Source organism: Scardinius erythrophthalmus (genome assembly GCF_964197995.2).
Source record: "Scardinius erythrophthalmus genome assembly, chromosome: 22".
NCBI lineage: Eukaryota > Metazoa > Chordata > Actinopteri > Cypriniformes > Leuciscidae > Scardinius > Scardinius erythrophthalmus.
In genome coordinates, this window is record NC_138242.1 from 9374839 (window position 1) to 9396938 (window position 22100).

General features: G+C 38.1%; 2 protein-coding genes across 2 annotated transcripts in view; one reads left to right on the top strand and one right to left on the bottom strand.

Moving 5' to 3' along the window:
• Nucleotides 1-2177, top strand: part of bmp6 (bone morphogenetic protein 6) — a 58382-nt gene extending 56205 nt beyond the window's left edge. Inside the window, exon 7 of the mRNA XM_081353438.1 lies at nt 17-2177. Within this exon, the coding sequence (XP_081209564.1) occupies nt 17-166 (150 nt within the window). The 3' untranslated portion in view covers nt 167-2177. The remainder of the gene's footprint in view (nt 1-16) is intronic.
• Nucleotides 1461-17579, bottom strand: txndc5 (thioredoxin domain containing 5). Its single transcript, XM_081353439.1, has 10 exons — nt 17223-17579; nt 15961-16113; nt 15072-15177; nt 13139-13235; nt 10185-10300; nt 10012-10098; nt 8116-8265; nt 7323-7405; nt 5223-5352; nt 1461-3126 (listed from the first exon to the last, which is right to left on the bottom strand). Exons 1-10 carry the CDS (start codon nt 17393-17395, stop codon nt 3004-3006), a joined length of 1218 nt encoding a protein of 405 aa, XP_081209565.1. The 5' UTR covers nt 17396-17579; the 3' UTR covers nt 1461-3003.
• Nucleotides 17580-22100: the final 4521 nt, after the last annotated feature.

Consider the following 22100-nt stretch of genomic DNA (forward strand, 5'->3'; position numbering starts at 1 on the left):
TTGCTCCACTTTTCAGGTCCATCTGATGAATCCAGACAACGTCCCAAAGCCATGTTGCGCTCCCACCAAACTGCACGCGATCTCCGTGCTCTACTATGACGACAACTCCAACGTCATCCTAAAAAAATACAAGAACATGGTGGTTCGCTCATGTGGCTGCCACTGACACGGGACACGGGACACGTACCCTCCTGCTCGACCGCTGCATCGCAGACACTGACAAATGTGTGTAAGGACTGACAAAACGAAATGACAAACAAATGTGAGAGAATGTCTCGACAGTGGATCCAGGTTTGCTGCTTCTCCTTATCTTCACACACATGACCATTTCTCATGCGACATTTCAGATCCTCCAAACTGCCAAGAGGATGTACATCTGAATCTACAGAACAGAAGATGAACCCAAAGAAAATGTAAATTATGAGCAAAAATGCAATACGTATTTAAATTTGTGTTTTACTTACCAAACTCTTCAAAGGGGTCACGTCATACATAATTTAATTTCTGAGTTCCACTTATACTGTTATTTGAAAAGAGCCAAAATAGTTTTTATAATACTATTTTAAACTCCATCTCTGACCTTTGGAATTACACAGGATGTTTTTTTGATTTTTGTTTTTGCTGCTGCTGCTGCTATGCCTTTAGACATCTTGTTCTACAGTCTTTATCTGTCTGATAGTTCCAGAACAAGTTGTTTTTGCAACTTTCAGGAACTTCCTCCCCAATATAAATAGACAATTTAAGTTACAGTAGCTCTTTTATTTCAAAAGAAACTTTGGTTCCTCATGATATGACCCCTTTGACATCTAAAACGGTCCTGAAGTACGGAAATCAGAACAGGAAAGTTTCTACTGTTTTGTCTATTTTTGATGAAGTCACTTGAAACCACAGGACTCTATTTTAGGTCTCAAAAAAATCCAATTATTTTAAGTTTCTCAATATTTGCTCTGCACTACCTGTGGTTTGCATCAGTGAGTCAGAGCGAGTGGTTACACACTTCAACAGAACTCAGAGAACGGAACCATTATGTTGCTGTTCCAAGGATGGAACTCTTTCTTTTTTTGATGCCGTCAAACACCACAGATCTATAATTTCCCTGCAACACCTGCGCCTCGGATGGCTTGCATCCAAAACCTCCCACAAGACACAAGGACCTACGGATAATTCAAGGTTTTTCAGCAACAAAACAATATTCTATGCCAACATCCTCATATGGGCTGTAGATTTTCCTCCATCTCATGTCAATATTTATTGTTGAACTTTTACTATGCAGCTATCCATCTTTTTTTTTTCACTGTGAGCCGTTGAATGGTACAAAGCGCCTTCTGGACAGGCTACATACGTGTATTTTCATCATTGTAGCAATATCAATACCAATTTTCCAAACATTGTCATTTTTATGATCCTAATTATATCACATACCTCCCATAAACTGCTGTTTACATGTCTTAACCATATTTGGATGTTTGTGTGTAAATACTTGTACATTTTACAGTTTATTTATTGCTCCTTTTATGAATCATACACCACAGATATCATATAACAGGAGTAAAGGAAAAAATTAAAACAGCTATTTTTGGAAAAAGACATTTTATTATGAAATTTGTCAATGTGCCTTTTTTGTACAAAAACCCCCAGGCAGTGTGTGTACCTCTCTCACACAGGACAAAAATACTGCGTTTTTCACCGAGGTCGGCCTTGACCATGTGCCTCCCATAAAGACTGAATATATGTGGTTTCTCTGATTGCTTTTCCCTTCCTTCTCTTTCAGATCCAGTAAAAGAGAAAAATAAACATCTCAGTATGGGAACATTTAAAAGGAAAAATGTAAATTACATTTGTATAAATCAATGAAACCACTTGAGAGCATCAGAACACGTACAAGAACTATCAGCATTCTTCAAGCAATGATACCAGGCAATGCTAGTGCCTGAATGAAGTGGTTGACTGCATGTGAAAGCCATCAAGACTGCATTACAGAGACAAAAATGAGAAAAGAATGAGACTCAAACAGTCTAAAAAAAGACAAATCTAATCAAAAAGGATGAGCAAAAAGAGTCACATCTGCAGAACAAACTTTAAAGAAAAAAAATATGACTGTACCGTAACTGCTTTTACCGTTCACAACCTGTACTGTAATACAAAATAAACCGTTTTTCCATAAACTGTCACTATACAACAAATATGAACTATTCTGCATGGTTTCAATTTTCTGATCATTGGGAAAATTACCAAAAATGCTTAATATAAATGGCAGTATGTCTAAGATGTCGAATGCCTCTAAGAGCACTAAGAAGCTTTAGAAGACAAAACTAAACCATTCAAAGTAGTTACACCTGTTGCTTAAACAAGTCTAATGTGGGTTGCTGGCCATTAAGCTGGTTAGACTGGCCAGGTTAGATGATTATGGCCAACCATCCAAACCAGCTTGATCTTGGCTGATTTTCGTCTCCCAACCTGGCTGACAAACTACCTTAGTCTGGTTTATTTAATTTTATTTTAACCTCTGAACAGTAAAACCAATTCAAAACCTAATATCACAACAGAAACGCATTTAAATTCCAACTGAAAGTGCTTTTTATAGTATTTTACACTGAATTGAGAAAAAGGGAAAAGACAATCTTTAGATGGTCTCCCTGAGGTCATTTTTAGTCTTAGTTGATATAATGAGCTAAGCTGAATTAATTTCCTCATAATTGACATGTACAAACTATGCACCTTAAACGATGTAATGATCTGAAGAGGTGTCTTTTTCATACCCACAACTGATTCTTTCAAGGAGGAAGGGCAAAATCAAACGTGTATGGTTGCATTTGCTAGTAATCTCATCGACTGCTCGAGATTTAATCATGTACATTCACATTTTACCATGTGGAAGAGATTGTCCTCACTTCAGCAGGTGTGGGACAGAAATGAAGAAAAAGCAGTCCTTCTAACAGTATGATAAATGAAGATAGTGTTGTTTTGTAGAGGAAGCGTGGGAGATGGAAAATGAGGGAGGAGTTACAGCTCATCTCTTGCTTGCTTCATGACAAAACTGTGCAAGCTCTCTAAGTCCCGCCCTCCATTATGCTCCTCCCCCTGTTCCCCGGCCCGGAACATCAGGAGTGTTGGGTATCCACGCACCTACAGAGAACAATGATCAAATTTACATACATTTAGATATCCATTTAAAAAAATGGAGCAAAGACAAGTGCTCTTTACAAAAATGTGGTGAGCAGCCCACCTAGACAGCATTTGTAGGCACAAATAAGAGTAGAGACAAATGTAATTCAGTTTAGAAAAATAGAAATGGTTAAAACGAATTAGAAAGGTTATCTATGCAACATGTTAACATAAAAATCTACAGAAATCTATTGTAATTCTAAGCTGCATCCAAAATTGCATAAAGCCCCAGAGCGAAAAGTGTTTTGCAATACAAAATGAACACCAAGTACATGGTACCTAACAATTAATTTGATGTTTACATTTTATAAGGATGGTCCACTTTAGACAGTCAACTAATTTACTATAAGTAACTTTGAAACAATGTCAACAAACTCTCAGAGTATTAGTAGACTGTAGTAGACTTAAGTTAGGGTTAGAAAAATAAGTTGATGTAGTAGTTGCAAAGTTACTTATAGTTAGAATGTCTAAAGTGGACCATCGAAATGTGTTGCCATTATTTTAATATAAAGAAGGAACAAACAAGTATAGACTGTTTTAAACAAGATTCTACAAGCCTTCAAGCTTAAAGGGTTAGTTCACCCAAAAATGAAAATTATGTCATTAATGACTCACCCTCATGTCGTTCCAAGCCCGTAAGACCTCCGTTCATATTCGGAACACAGTTTAAGATATTTTAGATTTAGTCCGAGAGCTTTCTGTTCCTCCATTGAAAGTCAATGGACGGCATACTGTCCATGTCCAGAAAGGCAATACAGACATCATCAAAGTAGTCCATGTGACATCAGTGGCTCATCAGTGCGCAAAAAGTAAACAAAAATAATTCTCGTCGGATCCACTTTTTGCGCACAAAAAGTATTCTCGTCGCTTGATAAACTTAAGATTGAGCCACTGATGTCACATGGACTACTTTGATGATGTCTGTATTGCCTTTCTGGACATGGACAGTATGCCGTCTATTGACTTTCAATGGAGGAACAGAAAGCTCTCGGACTAAATCTAAAATATCTTAAACTGTGTTGCGAAGATGAACGGAGGTCTTACGGGCTTGGAACAACATGAGGATGAGTCATTAATGACATAATTTAAATTTTTGGGTGAACTAACCCTTTAAGGTTGCCAGATGTCAAGAGTTTAAACCCTCCAATCAGAGCTTTTCTCTCTCTAAATGAATACATTCCCTGCCCTTGAAAATGTAACCCTGGATTTACTTTATCTTCACAATCTGGCAACCATGCATAAGCACTCTCTCTACACTGCAGAAAAAGCTCAGATTATCTGAAAACGCAGACAAACCTGTAAACTGGATTTTAGTTTTTTCCACTGAGATATTCTCAACATCAAATATAGAGAGTGTGTTCCTTCACGTTTGCTGCAACTATACCTAATAAACTGTAATAAATCCAAACATGGATCTCAACCATATAGTTTGTCTTAATGGTAGCTGAATAAAAACAGCTTTTTTGTTGTTTTAGTAGAAATAGATTAACAATTTAGAATTATTGGAATTAATATTAGGAATTTTACAGTTTTAGCTTTTAAGAGAAGAGAAGACCGAGTCACACTCTAGAAACTAGATGAGTAGAAGAGTAAAATAAACCATGACAGACATTGCCAACAAGTTGACATTCTTCTAAATTATAGGTGAAGTGCAATAATTCGAATTAAATGAAGAAAGAAATTGTGATAATCAGATTAACCATTACACACCGTGGCTAAAAACATAACTTTTCCCTGCCTTTTAGTTCCTCACTTCAGGAAAGGTTGACCAAATCTAAAATTAAAAAGGACATTTGACACAGGACTAAGACTATATAAAAAAATGGCTGACAAAATCAACACTAAATGGAATGGAACCGAAACCTGTATCATTTGTTAAAATCTCCATTCCTGGTAGACAACACACTAGCTTTTCAAACTGGCTAAAGAATGTCCTCGTTCAAAAAATGACTTTCTGCCACTAATATGAAGTTATGTCGACCCCATCCCTCAAACATTCACAATCCCTCCCCCGGCAGGCCAGAATTTGTGTTCCAGACTATATGAGCGGCACTCACAGAGAATCTGTTGCAGAGTGTTCTCTCCACTGTGCAGTCCACTTTAGCAATCTTCACATCAGTCAGACCAGGGAACTCCTTTTTAGATAGATCCTCCCAGGTAGGGGCCAGGTTCTTGCAGTGACCACACCTTAAACACACGGACACATTGCGTGAGTCGCTGAACGACAGAGGAAAAGCCAATCAGGGAAAGGCGGATCTTTTGATCAGTTACTAAGGAAGTGTCAAGATGATCAGAGGAACAGATAGGGGAGGGAAGCACACTGTGTTCATATGTGCGTGCGAGGAAATATACACACACACGTGTCTGTCAGTGCGCAGGGCTTGGCAATAGAGCTTAAAAATAATCTCAATGTTTAGTCTTTTGATAACATTTGATCCATCTCTAAAAAAATTAATAAATCAGAGAGGAACCTCCATTTGAAAATGTTTAAACCTAAAATACAAAAAAAGTTAAAAGTAAAAAAAAAAAAAAGGTTGTTTAAGTTAAAAATTGGTTAAACAACATTAATTCAAATGTTCACTTTAATATTTGACAACTTGATAGAAATGCTACAGCCACTGGAATTTCTTGAACAAGCATGTGTGGACATCAAAACATGCAAACTCATTTTAGAAAGATATTGATGTATTCTCCTGTGTTGGCATAGGTTTATGAATGATTTACCTTACAAATCTGATGAAATTGTGCACATTGCGTTTCCAGATGAACGTTATAAGCAACCCAAATTCACAGCATATGCAAAGATGGAGTTTGAGACATGCTTCACGCATGGAAATAATAACAGTTCATGTGGAGCAGCATTTGCTGTGAGTTACCTACACGCATTAAATAATTAAAGTGCATATATTAAAATACATTGATTTAATTGAATCACAGTCTTAGTGAATTCACAACAGCACTATGCTATAGTATGGTTTTTAAATGGTTTTAATATATCGAGCAGCCTTAGAAAACTGTCTAATAATGCGGTTCATGGATTCTCATCTGTGGAATGCGCCATTGCGACGGGTAAAGTGTAATCAATTTGTTTTGTTTATTTGTTTTTAATAGAGTACTTGAATTTAATCGAGGAATCATGACAGCCCTAAATATTATTTAGATATTTTGACTAAGAGAAACACTTACTAAGAATCCATTTATGACAATGTACCCATTCACCCATACATAGAACAGTTCCGGTCCTCTAATCTAATTTGACAAAAATATTTCTATTATCCAATGTCAAATGTTTTACTGTTAGCATCAACCAACTTGATACTGCTTTGGCCTTTTACAGAACTATTTTCATTGGCCAAAAAAAAAAAAAAAAAAAAAAGAAGCTTTTTCTTTATAAAAAAAACAAGGAATTTAATCACTTCCAGAGCCGCGCGATTCAGGATAAATTAAGAATCACTTTTTTGTTTAAAATAGGAATCACGATTCTGAATAAACAATTAAACAATACAATTTAATTGAATAAATGTTCTAACAAAATTGGTTTGAATGAATGATTCAGCAGCTGGGATTCCATCCAAAAGGGAAGCAAATCTTTTCGCAAATTCGCAAAAAAAATAAAAACAAATGCAAATTAGGTGTGTTTCCATCAAGTTGTTTGAGCGGATGACGGTGGTGTTGGTAACCTACGCCAACAGTAAATACAACACCATCAGGGGAAACAGCCGATTAACATCTCCCATTATTCGCATCAACTCTTTTTCATCAAAGTCAAATTCCATCTCAAGCGAGCGTAAAAACCTTTTTGCGAATCAAAATACTTATTAGATGAAAAACATATTTTAGTTAGTTGCCAAGGCAACATTTCTAATTTATGTTTAGCTTAAGCACTTTGAAATTACTATTTGGGTATAATTTATTTTATTTGAGTTTTTGTATAAAAAAATTAAATAAAAAAAAATCTTTCAGAAATGATTACATTTTAATAAAAACTAGAAATAGAATATTAATACTGATGCTGCTTAGGTTTTATATCACAAACAACAGTATGAATGAACTATGAATTAAGTATTTTTTCATATCGGCCAGCCCCACCTGCCACTAAACCAGACCACTGATAAATGACCAGTCGAAATGTCAAATGAGACCCTACTAACACTCACCATGGGGCATAGAACTTGATGAAGGAGAGTCCTTTGGCAACCGTCTCATCAAAGTTGCTCTCAGTCAAGATCAGAACATTAGACTGAGAGAAACAAAATGAAAATGTTTCAGTGGCAGCATATTTTGTATGCATTTAACACTAATATTGTATTCCTTGTTAATTACATAATAGCACAAAATTTGTGTCACGGGGCAGAACAGCTCACAGCATAAACCCTAGAGAACCTCCACAGGTTATCATATCCTGCTGAAGTTTAAATACCTCTCTGGGAAACTGGCTAGTTTCCTTAATTACAACACCAGTTCTGAACACTGATTAAGAGCAAGGTCTCATCTCAAAGGCATCAGCAAGTCTAACGTTTTACAATCTTTAAAAATGATCCTCAATCTGAAAAAAATCCAGATCTATGATACAGCTCTTGAGGGACGTTCTTTAGCCATCCAACAATTCCAGCCAGCCGGAATCCCTTTATAAAAGACAAGCTTAGACAGGAAAGCCAATTAACAAAACAAAATAACAGCTCTTTTAAGTTCCCCGCCCACCCCTTCCAGTCCAGCCCACCAACCCAAGCGCACGCACACATGCACATTTGCATCAGCAAGAGGAAATAGCTGCTCTGCCCATAATTACTACCTCGGTTTCAAGATGCAGATTTGTGTCTACGGGCCAAAGTCTGCAGCTTGCTGTTCAAACATCTGCCCGCACATACACACGAATGAAATCTCTATGGTGCCAAGCAGAAAATTTGCAAACAAAACCTGTATTGTGTGAAAACTAAAACAGACACCCACCTCTTGTTCTTCAGGTTCAGCGCTGGGTGGGATTTTGTGAGCCTGCTCCTCCTCAATCACAGGTTCATCTTTAGATTCAGCAGCTTTCACTTGATTATCCACAAACTCTTTAAACGAGTCCAGATCGCGCTTCCCTCTGTATTGATCGATCTGAAACATACATGTGCACAGCTTACCATTATTGTTTGGTGTAAACAGTAACTGCATATTTTATCATGGTTTTGCGGGCAGTGATACGTGACATTCTGGTCTCTAAATATGGATTTGGTGTTTTTTTGTTTAATTGTCACCAGGTGAAAACCATAGAAATCGTAGAAAGATAAATGAATATTTGAAAAACAAGATCAGTAAGATTTTTTTACATGTTTTTTTTTTTATATGTATTAAATTGATCAAAAGGGACATTTTGTAAAAACGTACAAAAATACTTTAAAAGTGATGTAAGATTTTTGTTAAAATACATTCCCTTAACCCATTTTGTTGTTCATTATTAGAATGCCAACAATCAAAACATTAAGAGCGCTCTGCATAGATCTGTCAATCTCTTTACAGTTCAACCTATAGGCTAAGGGAAAGTGAAAAAGTGAAAGTGACATATGAAGGGCAAGTATGGTAACCCATACTCAGAATTTGTCCTCTGCATTTAATCCATTCAAGTTAGTGCACACACATTAGGAGTAGTGAGCAGTGAACACACACATCCTGCAAGCTGTGGACAAACACACCGGAGCAGTGGGCAGCCATTTTGCTGTGGCTCCCGGGGAGTGTTTGGGGATTAGGTGCCTTGCTCAAGGCCACCCCAGTCATTTCCTGCAGGTTTTTATAATCGAACCCGCAACCTTTGGGTTACCAGTCTGACTCTCGAACCATTAGGCCTATAGAGCGAGTTTGGGAAATGGCTACACAGTAACAAGCAGAGCCACAGGATGTTTAGCTGCTGTGGGACCATGACTGACGTATTACCTGGGGAGTGGGGAGATATTCAGCTTCGGGTACAGGAGACCAAGCCGAGTTCCTTCAAATATTAAACAGGTCATGAATACATCAAGGCAAACGGGGCTTTGCGACACTACAGGCTACAATGGACGCTTCAATACAACACCATAATGCACCAGTTCAGAAAGAAAAAATGACCTATTAATGTTACTGTGATGTGTCCAGTGTAGACCGCCTCAAACCATTGGTAAAACCATTTAAAAAAATATGTCCAGCACATAACATACGCTCGTGGTCTCTCAAGACAGTGTTAGCCTGCTCAATTCCTTACTTATGACAGATGGCAAAACAGTTAAAAGTACTCCTAATATGTTGGTCCTTTTATTGAAAGTAGCCATGTAGTTTTACATGTTGAGATATACTTTTACAAGCACCCGTAAGAGCTGTGATGTTTGAGTTGGGGGCATGATGCGCACAAGTGGTGTTTATTTTTGTAATTCCGCTAGGTGCCACTAGCAGAAACACAGAAACTACATACTTCACCTTTAAATACATGCAGTTCTTTTAAACTTTCTATTCAAAGAATCCTGAAAAAAAAAAAATCAGTTTCCACAAAAATATTAGGCAGCACCACTGTTTTCAACAAATCAGCATATTAGAATGATTACTAAAGGATAATGTGGCTGAAGACTGGAGTAATGGCTGTTGAAAACTGAGCTTTGCCATCACAGTAATAAATTACTCTTAAAAATAATGTTGTTAATAAGTTTTAAGTTGAAATCATTTCACCATTTTACTGTTTTCATGTATTCTTGAACAAATAAATGCAGTCTTGGTAATAAGCATAATAGAATTATTTCAAAAACATAAAAAACGTATCAACCCCAATCTTTTGAACAGTAATATTCATAAACATTAATATCCATTTTAAAAAAATTAAGCTACGCTAGAGGTCCTTACCTTCTCTCCATCACTGAAGAAGAGCAGCGTGGGATATCCACGAACCTGATTTTCTGAACACACTTCATAATGCTGTGTGCAATCCACCTTTAGCCAGCAAAAAAAAAGTTTAATAAATAATCAGAACATTTACAATGTAGAAAATGAAGAGAGAAACCATGATAGCCTCTCACCTTGCCGATCTTGACGCTGTCTGAATGCTCAAAGCTGGTGGCGAGCTGTTCCCATGTTGGAGCCATGGCTTTGCAGTGCCCACACCATGGTGCATAAAACTTCACAAAGTGAGAACCTGAAGAGAACAACAGCAGGGTTACAAACTCAAAATGATCCATGTCTCAAGTACTGTAGGATAGAAACAAAATGTTTAAATTCCAATGATACCCACCCTACTCAACAGTCATTGCCACCCAGCACCATGATGTTACAGAGCTATTTTTCAACTGAAATGCATAACGTATACAGAGTACAGTTCTGAATGTGGAAGTATATTGATTTAAGCATTACACAAATGACTGCACAATAAATAAAGATGTAAAGGAAAAACTTGGTGAGCACCACATTAGCTTTATGCAACATCTTTTACGTGTGCTTCCAACATCTGAAAGTGGGAAACATAAACAGCTCTGTCAAAGCTACAGCATCATTTCCTGCCTCTCCTCAAAACAGGAATCAGTTATTTGGCTAACGGACGGAACATGTAGCATAAAAGGGGTGAGAAAAGGGCTGAAACTGTACCAAAGCCAAGAACACAATTCACCTTTACTGCCAAAGTAATTGTCATAAAGAGAAAATTATGGGAACAACAGAAGGGCTATTGAAATCCTGATAATTTTATGGAAAACCATGTGCTATTTCCTGCTAAACCCATGCATAATGTTTGAAAAATATAGTAAGTTAGTTAGTTAAAATTGTATAAGAAATACTGATCATTTTATCTAACTTGCACCATTAAAACATAGGCTATATTTTAATTGCTAAAAAAAGAGTGCTTTCACCAGTTTGGGATTACTGGATAACCTTTTTTTTATAGACAAGAACAGGTTTTGTTCAAAATTCATGTATAACTTTGATGAAAGGTTGAGATCCACTTCAAATGCTGACTACTGTATATACATACACACACATATAGTCATTATGTTGGTTGTCTAGAGAATATTGAAAGGGAAGTAAAGACGAAATGCAACAATCCCTTCTACATAATTTTAATATTATGACACTTCAACCAAAAATGAAAATTATATAATAATTTTCTCACCCTCATGTCATTCCAAAACCTTAAAATGTAATTTTGGTTCATCTTTGAAACACACATTAAGATGATATTTAATGTAACCTAAGAGGTTTCTGCCCCTCAGTGGTAAGTCCAGGCTACCAAAACTTCAAATATTCAAAAAGCATGGTAAAACGAATTATGAATCAAGCAGTTTATTCCTAGTCTTGTGAAGAGATATACATTGCTTTCTAATGGATTTAAATTTAACTTAAATTCACATATAAACTTTAATCAAATTACATACATAGCCACATTAAATATGGCCAAAGGAAGCTCAAACATGCATGCGCGTTGTTACGTTCCACGTGTGTTTTTGTATTTTGTATTGTTTTTCTCTTTTGTGTTTTTGCTTTTATTTGTTTCCAAAAATTATTCTTAGGTTATGATCATTGTAAAATACGGCTGTGCATCATCATATACGTGACGTCACGACGTTCGACCAATCCCCTGTCCGGCAGGTTAAAAGGCCCCACTGACGAGGAGTGAGGAGATCAGCGCCATATCTCATTCAACATTAAATATTAAAATGTCAATTGAGCCATGATCACGTTAATGTTCGTTTATGCGGTGGTTTCGAAATCAACACACCTTCGGGTTTGTTTATTGTTGTTGCTGATGTATTATTGCACTGTTCTGAGAGAATGCACTAGATCACTCAAAACTAGTATTAAAGGAATAGTTCACTTTAAAATGAAAATTCTGTCACCATATACTCACCCTCATGTTGTTTCAAACCTGTATGAATTTCTTTCTTCTGCTGAACAGAAAGGAAGATATTTAAAAGAATGTCAGTAACCAGACAGTTTCTGGGTCCCATTGACTTCCATAGTATATTTTTTTCCTACTATGAAGTCAATGGGACCCAGAAACTGCCTGGTTACTGATATTCTTCTAAATATCTTCCTTTCTACATGAGAGTGAGTATATGATGACAGAATTTTCATTTTAAAGTGAACTATTCCTTTAAGTGCAGGTGTGTGCGTGTGACTTGTCCCTGTGTTATACGCGGATGATCTGATTCAAACGCGGTGTGTTGTAGGTAGTAGCTAACCACTTAGCATTTAGACTTGATTTTCGTTTGTTTCTTGAATTCGTATTCTACTGATTGTTGGCCTTTATAAATCATCTTCAAAAACAACGGCAGATAGCATTGTTTTTGTTAGTTAGATTAAGAGTGTTTGCCATCCACTGTATCTTTTCTGTTTTAGTAAGCATAGTTTATTTAAGGCGTCGTATACGCTGAAGATTTCGGGTTTTCTTTTGGTAGGTAGTTTTAGAGGTTTGGGTTTAATAGTTATGGGAATTATGTTTTGATTATTTCGTTGATTTGGCAACACTTGTTTTCTTGGTTCTCTGATTATTTGTCTTTCATTTACATTTATAATGTGTTTTGTAATGTCATTTGCACCACTTCAATTAAAACGTATTTAACATAAATTGTTCTGTTTCTTGGTTGTTTCTGCTACTTGCACTCATGGCAAAAGTTGTATCTCACTTAAATGTTGCGCAATCATCCCGTTAACATCTTTTAAGCACGTAACTGTCACGTGCAAGAACAAACCTAATTGTTTTGGTTTTTTTACATTAAGAACACACATTTGAGCTTCCAAAACCTGAATCGTATAAATTATTTTTATGTCTGTCAATGAATGGATTAATTGGAATATTAAAAATATCTTTATTTGTGCTATGAACGAAATGATAACAGTTTTCATTTTTTTGGGTGAACTATCCCATTAACCACCAATGTAATACTGTAAGATATATCACTTTGTAATTAAACTGCAAGGATGTATTCTTAATATATAATCTTTTCTTAAAGTGTGTATATAAAGACTGATAGTGGGCTACTACCTTTAGCGATGTGTGATTTGAAGTTATTGGCTGTGAGTTCATACAGGCCCTGTTTGGGTTCAGGGACTTTGGGTGGCTCGGGTTCACTCTGGGGCTCCTGGGGTGAAATGAGTGAAAGACAAAATAAGAACAAGTGTTGTAATATTGAGACATTTTAGAATTAAGGCCCGTTCACAACAAAAACAATAACTATAAAGATTACTACAACAATAACTATTAGCGTCCACACCAGCAGACGATATCGTTCTGTTTATTCTAAGCGGGTGTAACCCCTCTGGTTCTACTCGCACCTCTCTGAGCGGGATTCAAACCAGCGTTTCCAGCATGTGAGATGGGCACGCAAACAAGGACGCTAAAGACCACAGCCTCTAGCGTCAGTCACTAGTGCGCCTCTTTAGGCCAGGGGAGTGAGGTTTACTCGAACAGATCTTAATAGTAGGCCTCTGTTACACTCGTTCAGCAGTTATGTCATCTGCCGCTTTAAAGGTCCCGTTCTATGCCCCTTTTCACAAGATGTAAAATAAGTCTCTGATGTTCCCAGAGTGTGTATGTGAAGTTTGAGCTCAAAATACCCAACAGATCATTTTTTACAGCATGTTTAAATTGACATTTTTTGGGGCTCAGAAAAACGAGCCGTTTCAGTGTGTCCCCTTTAAATGCAAATGAGCTGCTGCTGGACGACACAGGGGGCGGAGCTTCATGAGCTCGCACTCAGTCTCTTAGGACAATCTCATCTCACGGAATGATGATAATATCAGAAACTCTCAGTAACGGCGTTCATTTCGAGTCGGACAATAATGCCTACAGAGTCAGATTGCTGTATAGAGATGAAACAGGTATGGTTTAGTAGTTTAATTACGGTTATTATAACGTATTTGTCATCTGCTTGTATGTATCCATTATTTATTAATAGCCTACAAGTCTGCTGTCTGAATGATGATCAAACATATACTGATGAGTTTAATAAAGTTTATTGTACATCACACAAAAGATGAAGCGTCAGTTTTACTTCAGAAAATCACCGTAAGAGCTGAGTAAACACAGTAGGCTAAGTTATAAGAAGTGTGCAAGTAACGTTAGCCAGTAGAGTTGAGGGAGCATTCCTGTGGGCGGAGGTTAGTCAAGAAACGGTTCTGGTGATGTCACTAATGCAGGATGTAGAGGGGTGTAGTCCAATCGAGCCGTTTTTTGTAGTCAACTTCTGTTAAATAAAATATCTCGCTTGGCATTGAACTTTGAGCTTTATAATTTTACAGATATTATTTATACTCTAACAGCAACATTACACACTAACTAAAGTTTGAAACATGGAATCGCATGCAACGGGACCTTTAAATGCTCAAGCTCCTAAAAGCAGGATGGATTCTTATTGGCTGTCAATGTTCTTATCGTTCATCAGCTGGAAAAAAAAATCATTATGAAAGGGATCCCAAAAATATTGTTTCTCTGTGCCATTGTCATTATAGCTGTGGTGTGGACTCTGCTATTCTTTTATATTTAGAAAGATTTTAGCCCTTAAAGGTCTTATATAATGCATGATGCAGTCTTGTGTAGGTGTTCATGAAGATCTGTTTGTCTCTCTCGTGTCTTGTGTCTCTATCTACCTGCAGTAATCTGTGTTATGGTGGTCATGTTCAACATAGATGTCTGTCTGTCATATGTATACAGATCAATTTGCAGAGCTGTTCGTTTATATCCTGTGTATTGTATTCTACAGTCGCTCTGTAATAAAAAATAAAAAAAATAAAGATTTCTAGAATTATATCTTTATATAGTTATCATCCTTGGTGTGAACAGGCCTTTTTACCTTGACCAAGAACTACACGAAGTGCTTTTAAAGTCAGCATTAAACTGAAGTGGCAACAGTTATTTCCTATTGTTTGATGAATATCCAAGTGAAACGGCTTCTCAAAGAAGAGAATCTTAATCTTACTTCAGGTTCCTCCTGCAGGGTTTTCAGCATCCAGCTCTCCAGGGCCTGCAGGTCTCTTGCACCCTGATACTTCACAGCCTCCTGCTCAGGTTTAAACAGCTTCAGGCTGTAACAACAAAGTTAGTCAGTCAATGATTATTCAAACCATATTTACCTTTTACCAGAAGCACATGACAGTCAAGTCAGGTGATTATAAATCATGCATATACACTTCTTACACACACACACTATTCGAGTCACCTTTATTTATATAGCGCTTTATTCAATGCAGATTGTTTTTTAAAGCTATAGATGACAAACATTGATCAGTGAACATGAACAGAAGCTCAATCGTACTTGCTTGACACGTGAGAACAAACGTCAAGTGCTGTGTAACACACATGAACCTTATTGGTTCTCGCATGTCAAGCAAACATGCTTGAGCTTCTGTTTACCATAACCGATGTGTGAGTTGATGAATGTTTATATGTGAATAAAAGGCTAAAATCAATCTGTTCATCATGTAAAGTGATTGTGTCTCTTCAGAAAATATGGACTCAACCACTCGATTCATATGGATTAGTTTTACAATCTCTTTAATGAAGCGTCCCTCCATTAAATCGCTGATAATGGAGGGACAGAAAACTCTCAGATTTTATCAAAAAGATATTGATGACAACTTTTATATTTGGCTGAACTAACCCTTTAACAGAATTAAATTCTGCTGCAAAGCAGTTCTAAAAAAAAGTCAAAAGTGTCATAATTTGGCTGTTCAGTGTAAAGTTCAAAGTACACCACACAACATCTGAGTCATTTTTACTCTCATTCTGTGCATGTAACATCTCAAAATGTGTCTTTTTTTTGTTTGAGGACCATGATGTGTAATAACATACGGAGCAATAATGCTTACGTTGGGTATCCACGGATCCCATGTTCACTGGAGCAAAACTTAGTGTCTTTTGTGCAGTCGACTTTCACAACATACACTGGAGGATCCTCCATACTGTTATACTTCTCTGCCAACTCATTCCACGTTCCCTGCAGCCTCTGACAGTGACCACACCTGCACACCACAAACACATTAAACACTTATAGCATACTGCATTACATATTATTCTGTCACATATTACAAAAGTTTCACAGCATAAGAGAGCAATGGGCCATAACTAACTAAAGTCACTTTTTAAATTTGCTAAAGTTAAGTTCATTGGTCAGGTAAAAGGAAATTGCCTTGCGTGTGAATCATTCTCAAGTTAAAAAACAAATATATTTATAATTTAAAAGTACACCAAGTAGGCCTACAGAACACAGACAGAACACCAAGAGAATAGAATGTTAATAAAATCAAGGAATATTGTTTAGTAGTACCTTCCAATTGGAGCCCTAATAATAAATTTAGTTCATGAAACCATTTTAAAGTTATGCAACATACAAGCTTGTGGGTAATAAGTAAACATTATTAATGCATTTTGTATTACTGTACGGTATTAACATGATTAATGCTGTGGTGGTACCATGGTAAAGTGAGTGTATAACGTGGTAAAACAATGGTACTATACATTTACAATCATTTATCAAAATAAAATTTGCATAGTACTCCTAAGTACTTCAAATAATGACATGATCCAAAAAAATGCAAAAATTAATTTTTTGGTGTTTTTGTTAGTGAAATTTAAATCATGGTAAAGCCCAAAAAATAACTAAAAACAAAAACATGATATCGTAATAGTACCATCCAAAACTGAAACCTAGTATTACCAATGCAAATTTTTAAAACACCATGGTACTTTTTTTTTTTTTTTTTTTGTAAGAGGATGAGGAGGAAGTGATGTATGTCACGGCTGTTCTTCTTGATCTGCCACGTAGGCCTACACTAAAACTTTATGACTGCAGGAATTTAAACTTTTCACCAAAGTCCATTATCATCAACATCACTCTAATATATAAAGTTGTGCTTTGAGTATTTATATGAACGTGCATTCGAAACTTTACATCCACTTCATTCAATTTTATTTAAAGGAGACCAGATTAAAGTGGCTAATGCATTTAGCCACTTCAAGCATCGCAGCAATTCAACCCATAACTAACAGAACGACACTGATCTCAATATATTTATCACTTTATGTATATCTGAATATAATGAAAATGTTTGATGAAGCTGTACAGTTTTACCAGGGCGCGTAGAACATGACGAAGTGTGGAGCAGTAGAGACGGCATCATTGAACATCTCCACCGTGTATGTGTGTTTAGCATGCTCGTCCTCTTCTGTGTCATTATCACAGCTTATCCAACTGCATAACAACGCCAAATAAATAAAACTCGTTAAAAACGGAGTCATGTTCATAACTGAGCAGGCCTGTGAATGAAGCGGAGCCGGGAGTTTAAATGAGTGAGTCTGTGAGTATGTGTACCGCTAGCAGACAGAGCTAATCTGTATAACATCCTAGGAGAACTCAGCAGTTGTGTGTTGACGAGCCGTATGATGTGTAGATTTGAGGACTGCGCAGGCGCTTTCATCGACGCTGCTCATCCGGGGCATTTACGGAGGCTCATAAGAGCCACGCATTTTTTTACTGTTTTTTTCGAGATCAAGAAATTATTATTATTTTTTTTTAAATGCATATATCTATACTATTATGTTTCTATTAGCATGTTATTTATTCAAATTAAACTGCATTAAATTTGCTTTTCTCCATTCTGTCAACTGATGGAGTTTGGGTTCCTTGCCACTGTCGCCTCTGGCTTGCTTAGTTGGGGACACTTAATATTAAGAATCTTGTGGATTTTACTGTATTAGCACTAACAAAACACAAACCAAATTTAGCTGAATAATGACAAGTCATCGGTAGAGCTGTTTCATAATTGATGAACTTTGCAACACTGACTGTTATTGAACTGAACTGAATCAACACTGAACTAAATTGACCTGCAATAATGACCCTATTGACTTCTGTAGACATGTTTATAGCTGAAATTAAGAGTGTTTTATAAACTTTGGACTGCTAGAACTGAACTGAATCAACACTGAACTGACCTGACCTGAATGATTATCCTCTATAGAGCTGCTTTATAGTTTAATTAAGTTTGTTTCACTGATGAACCTTTGCAACAGTCACATTACTGAACTAAACTGAATCAACTAAATTAAGCTGAATAACGGCAATGTTGTCTTTCTAGCTGCTTTAGTGTTGAAATTGTATCAATTTAATAATTGAAGGACTTGAAGAATTGTTCACCTTTAAAGGTACACTGTGTAGGAATTTCTCCTATCTAGCGGTGAAATTGTATTTTGCATTCAAACGAATAATGCTCTCTAGCACCTCGCTTTTTCAAATGCGTGTTGCAACTACGGTAGCCGTTATGTACCAAGAAACTATGACAACATGTCTTCCAATAGCATTCATCAAGTTTTCTTTCGGGTGATGAGGTTCGTTATTTCACTTTTTTGGCGACGAGGATTCCTTCTCCTGTGGCTCGGCTTAAGTATCCTGCATTATGAAATACCGTGCAGTGCAGCCTTTCAAATTTGCCGGGGCAGTGACAAGCGCCTCTCACTGATCTCCTTGTCTGTTTCAGCTGGTTTCAGTCACGTGACGCTGGCTCTGAACAAAAACGCGTTATGGAAACGCATTGAGGTAGGCTAGTGCTTTTTGTCCCTCTCTGCTATTATAGGTTTTCAAAATGGTGGAACGACATGGTAGCCTCATTGGACTTACCCATCCAATGTAAATAAAGATAAGAAATTCTTCGCTTACGAGGATAAGTCAGATCATTGGCAGAGGTAATTTTACACCAATTAGGACATATTTATGAATAAAGATATTGATTTTAGCTAATAAGATATTTTAAAAACTACACAGTGTACCTTTAAATTAACTGAACTGCTTCAAGTGAACCCAACCCAAGTACATTTACACGACAACTATGTACTAAAAACAGAAAAGTTTTTCATTTGCATTTTTCGCGCACAGGTGACAATGTTGCTGTCAAAACATTAGGTTACTGACGTAACCCCGGTTCTCTGATAACATGAAGTGAGGTATCTCACCTATAGGAACGCCTCTGGCGTGACCGATCGCGGAAGCACTAATGACACCATGTCTGCCAAACGTTGCAGACCAATCACTGCAGCGATCAGGGTCCCGCCTCCCTGGATATAAACCGCAGCCACCTGCTGTTTCGTCATTCTGTGCATATCTTTTCTCCATGCGGGACAGGCAAGGAGGGCAATGTTGTGAGATACCTCATTTCATGTTATCAGAGAACCGGGTTACGTCAGTAACCTAACGTTCTCTTTCTAACATTTGTTCGGTATCTTGCCTATGGGATATAGACAACTCCTGTATTGCCGATATGCTGACGAAGCAGACAAATGAAAGAGTGGGTAATATTATCTGAATCAACACTCCAGACAGAGGTGAAAACAGAATAATATGAGGAATACGCCCCTAATAAAAACTGCATTATACCACCTGACTTCACACTCCTAGGACGAGTGGGCCAGAGAGGGTTCTGTCACATCCAGTCTATAGAAACAAATAAATGTGTGCGGAGAATGCCAGCTGGCTGCCGCACAAATTTCTTGAATGGAAATTTTAAACAGAGCTCAGGAAGTAGCCATACCTCTAGTAGAATGTGGGGGCTATATATATATATATATATATATATATATATATATATATATATATATATATATATATATATATATATATATATATATATATACAATAGCCTCCACCAACCAATGGGAAAGGTGTTGACAAGAGATAGGTTTTCCCTTGTAAGAGTCAGCCCATGAGGCAAATAGCTGGTTGCTCTTACGAAGTGTGTGTGTTCTCCGTACATACACATACAGAGTACGAACCGGACATAAACAGTGTAACCCCTCCTCCTCTGGAGATGAAAAGGGTGGAGGGTGAAAAGCTAACAGGTCCACAGATTTAACTGCACCCGCGTGATAACACACTTTAGGCACAAATGGCGGGTTAGTTCTAAAAGTCACTTTCTGACCACCTGGAGCGAACATCATACATGACGGGTGAACTGATAAAGCATGTAGTTCACTCACCCTTTTTGCTGAAGTGAAAGCACGTAACAAAGCTGTCTTTAAAGCAAGCAGCTTCAAGGCAATGTTATCAATGGGCTTGAAAGGGGCTTTAGAAAGCGCGTTCAGAACCACGGACAAGTCCCAGGGCGTGACAAGCGGCTTCGCCACTGGGTATAGCCTACGTGCTCCTCTTATAAATCTACAGACGAGAGGGTGTTGGCCAATAGTACCCGAGGTAAGACCAATATGACGTGCCGAGATAGCGGACAGGTAAACCTTAACCGTAGAAAAGGCTCTGCCCTTATCTAGAAGGTCCTGTAAGAAGCACAGCAAGTCCGAAATTGAACACAAGAAAGGAACGATCCTCCTATCTGTGCACCATCCTTCAAACACTCTCCATTTGAGATTATATAAAGAATGTGTTGAAGGAGCCCTCGCATTCTGAATTACCTCCATCACTTTTGGAGGTAACCCGACTGCATTCAGATTCAGCCTCTCATGGGCCAGACCCAAAGAGCTATCTTCTGAGGGGAGGGGTGGAAAATTATCCCACGTTCTTGTGAAAGGAGGTCCCTGCGCACTGTTAATGGCCATGGCTGGTCGTAAAGCAGTTGTGCAATCTCTGCCACCCATAGTCTCCCCCTACCAGCATGGCGTGATCAGAATGACATGTAATGTCGGCTCGATCAGGCTCAACGGAGGAAACACGTAAAGTAATATGTCTGGCCACTCGTGGGCTAGCTCATCCACACCCAACGGTGCATCGTCGCCGGCCAGAGAGAAGACCCAAGTAGACCATTTCCTTTGAAGTAGTTAGACAACTCTTTGTCTGGTTTATTTTTAAACCTAATCCTTCCAAAGTTCTGAGCAAAAGCATTTTGAATTTGTATTTTCTGAGGTTTTTGTTGAGGACCCGTAAATCCAAAATGGGACGGAGACCTCCCCCTCTTTTGGGAATCACAAAATAACGGGAGTAATAGCCCTTGTGGCTCTCTTACGTTGGGATAACTCTTATCACTACTTTTCTCAATAAAGAGGCTATTTCTTCCTCTAAGACCCGAGCTGATTCCCATTTGGCCACTGAAATTACCACTCCATTGAACACAGGAGGTTTTACAGTGAATTGAAGTCTGTAACCTCTCTCTATCGTGGTTAAAACGGGGATGAACTGCACATGTGCGCCAATTCACTGCCTGAGCAGCGAGTGGGCCTTTTCCGACTTCACTCACTAGCAGTGCTGAAGCACACTCTAGTCGTGAAGGGGGGAATACCGCTCCAGTGAAGGATTCATATTCATCTTTATTTGTGTTTGTTTTAATCTTTTGTGGGGTTTTATTCTCTTTTTATCCCGCTCTGCGCCCTCAGAACAAACCTCATAGGTGGAGGGAGGGACACATCTCTGGGGGCGCACCTGAATAACATGGGCCGTACACACGCACACATTGGACTTTGAACTGTTCACATGAACCTGTTTCACACTTAAATTCCTTCTCCTTTTCCCCACGGGAGGGAGAGAGGAATCCTTCTGAAGGGATGGGACAGAGAAACTCTGGGTGCTGTCTCCAAACCCTTCCTGATGACAAACCAGCATCTAAGGTCGACCGCCTCTCATGGTTCCCCTGAGGGGTAGCCGAACGGTGTTTCGCTTCTGCTCTGTTTTCCCTGGCTGCGAGGCTCTTGTTGAAGAGAGAGCTGTCCTACTGCCTGGTTGCAGATGATTCGCCACAGATGTTTCTACAGGGGGGGATCTGCCATCCCCAAATCCTCCATTCCCTGGACGTCCAACCTCGAGAAGCCTTTAACGGGTACTCTGTGGGAAAAAGGTTTGTCCCAAAACCTCTTCATTTCAACCACGCAGGCCAGGATGGCTGGAAAAAACTGCCTCATTGGAGGGAGACATGACGGGAGTCTCTTTCCATCATACAGGTCTCTTTCAGTCCCTTGTCCTGCCGGTTGGGATGGCCAATCGATCGACAGTCTAGCCGCGGCCCTGTGACAGACC

What these genes read in the sequence shown, in the direction of transcription:
- txndc5 (XM_081353439.1), bottom strand. Translation starts at nt 17,395, where the DNA reads ATGAACATGACTCCGTTTTTAACGAGTTTTATTTATTTGGCGTTGTTA. An exon ending in ACAGCGTCAAGATCGGCAAG is followed by an intron (nt 10,099 to 10,184) that starts GTGAGAGGCTAT and finishes TGCTGGCTAAAG; the next exon opens with GTGGATTGCACACAGCATTA. An exon ending in CTGAACCTGAAGAACAAGAG is followed by an intron (nt 7,406 to 8,115) that starts GTGGGTGTCTGT and finishes TGTTTCTCTCAG; the next exon opens with TCTAATGTTCTGATCTTGAC.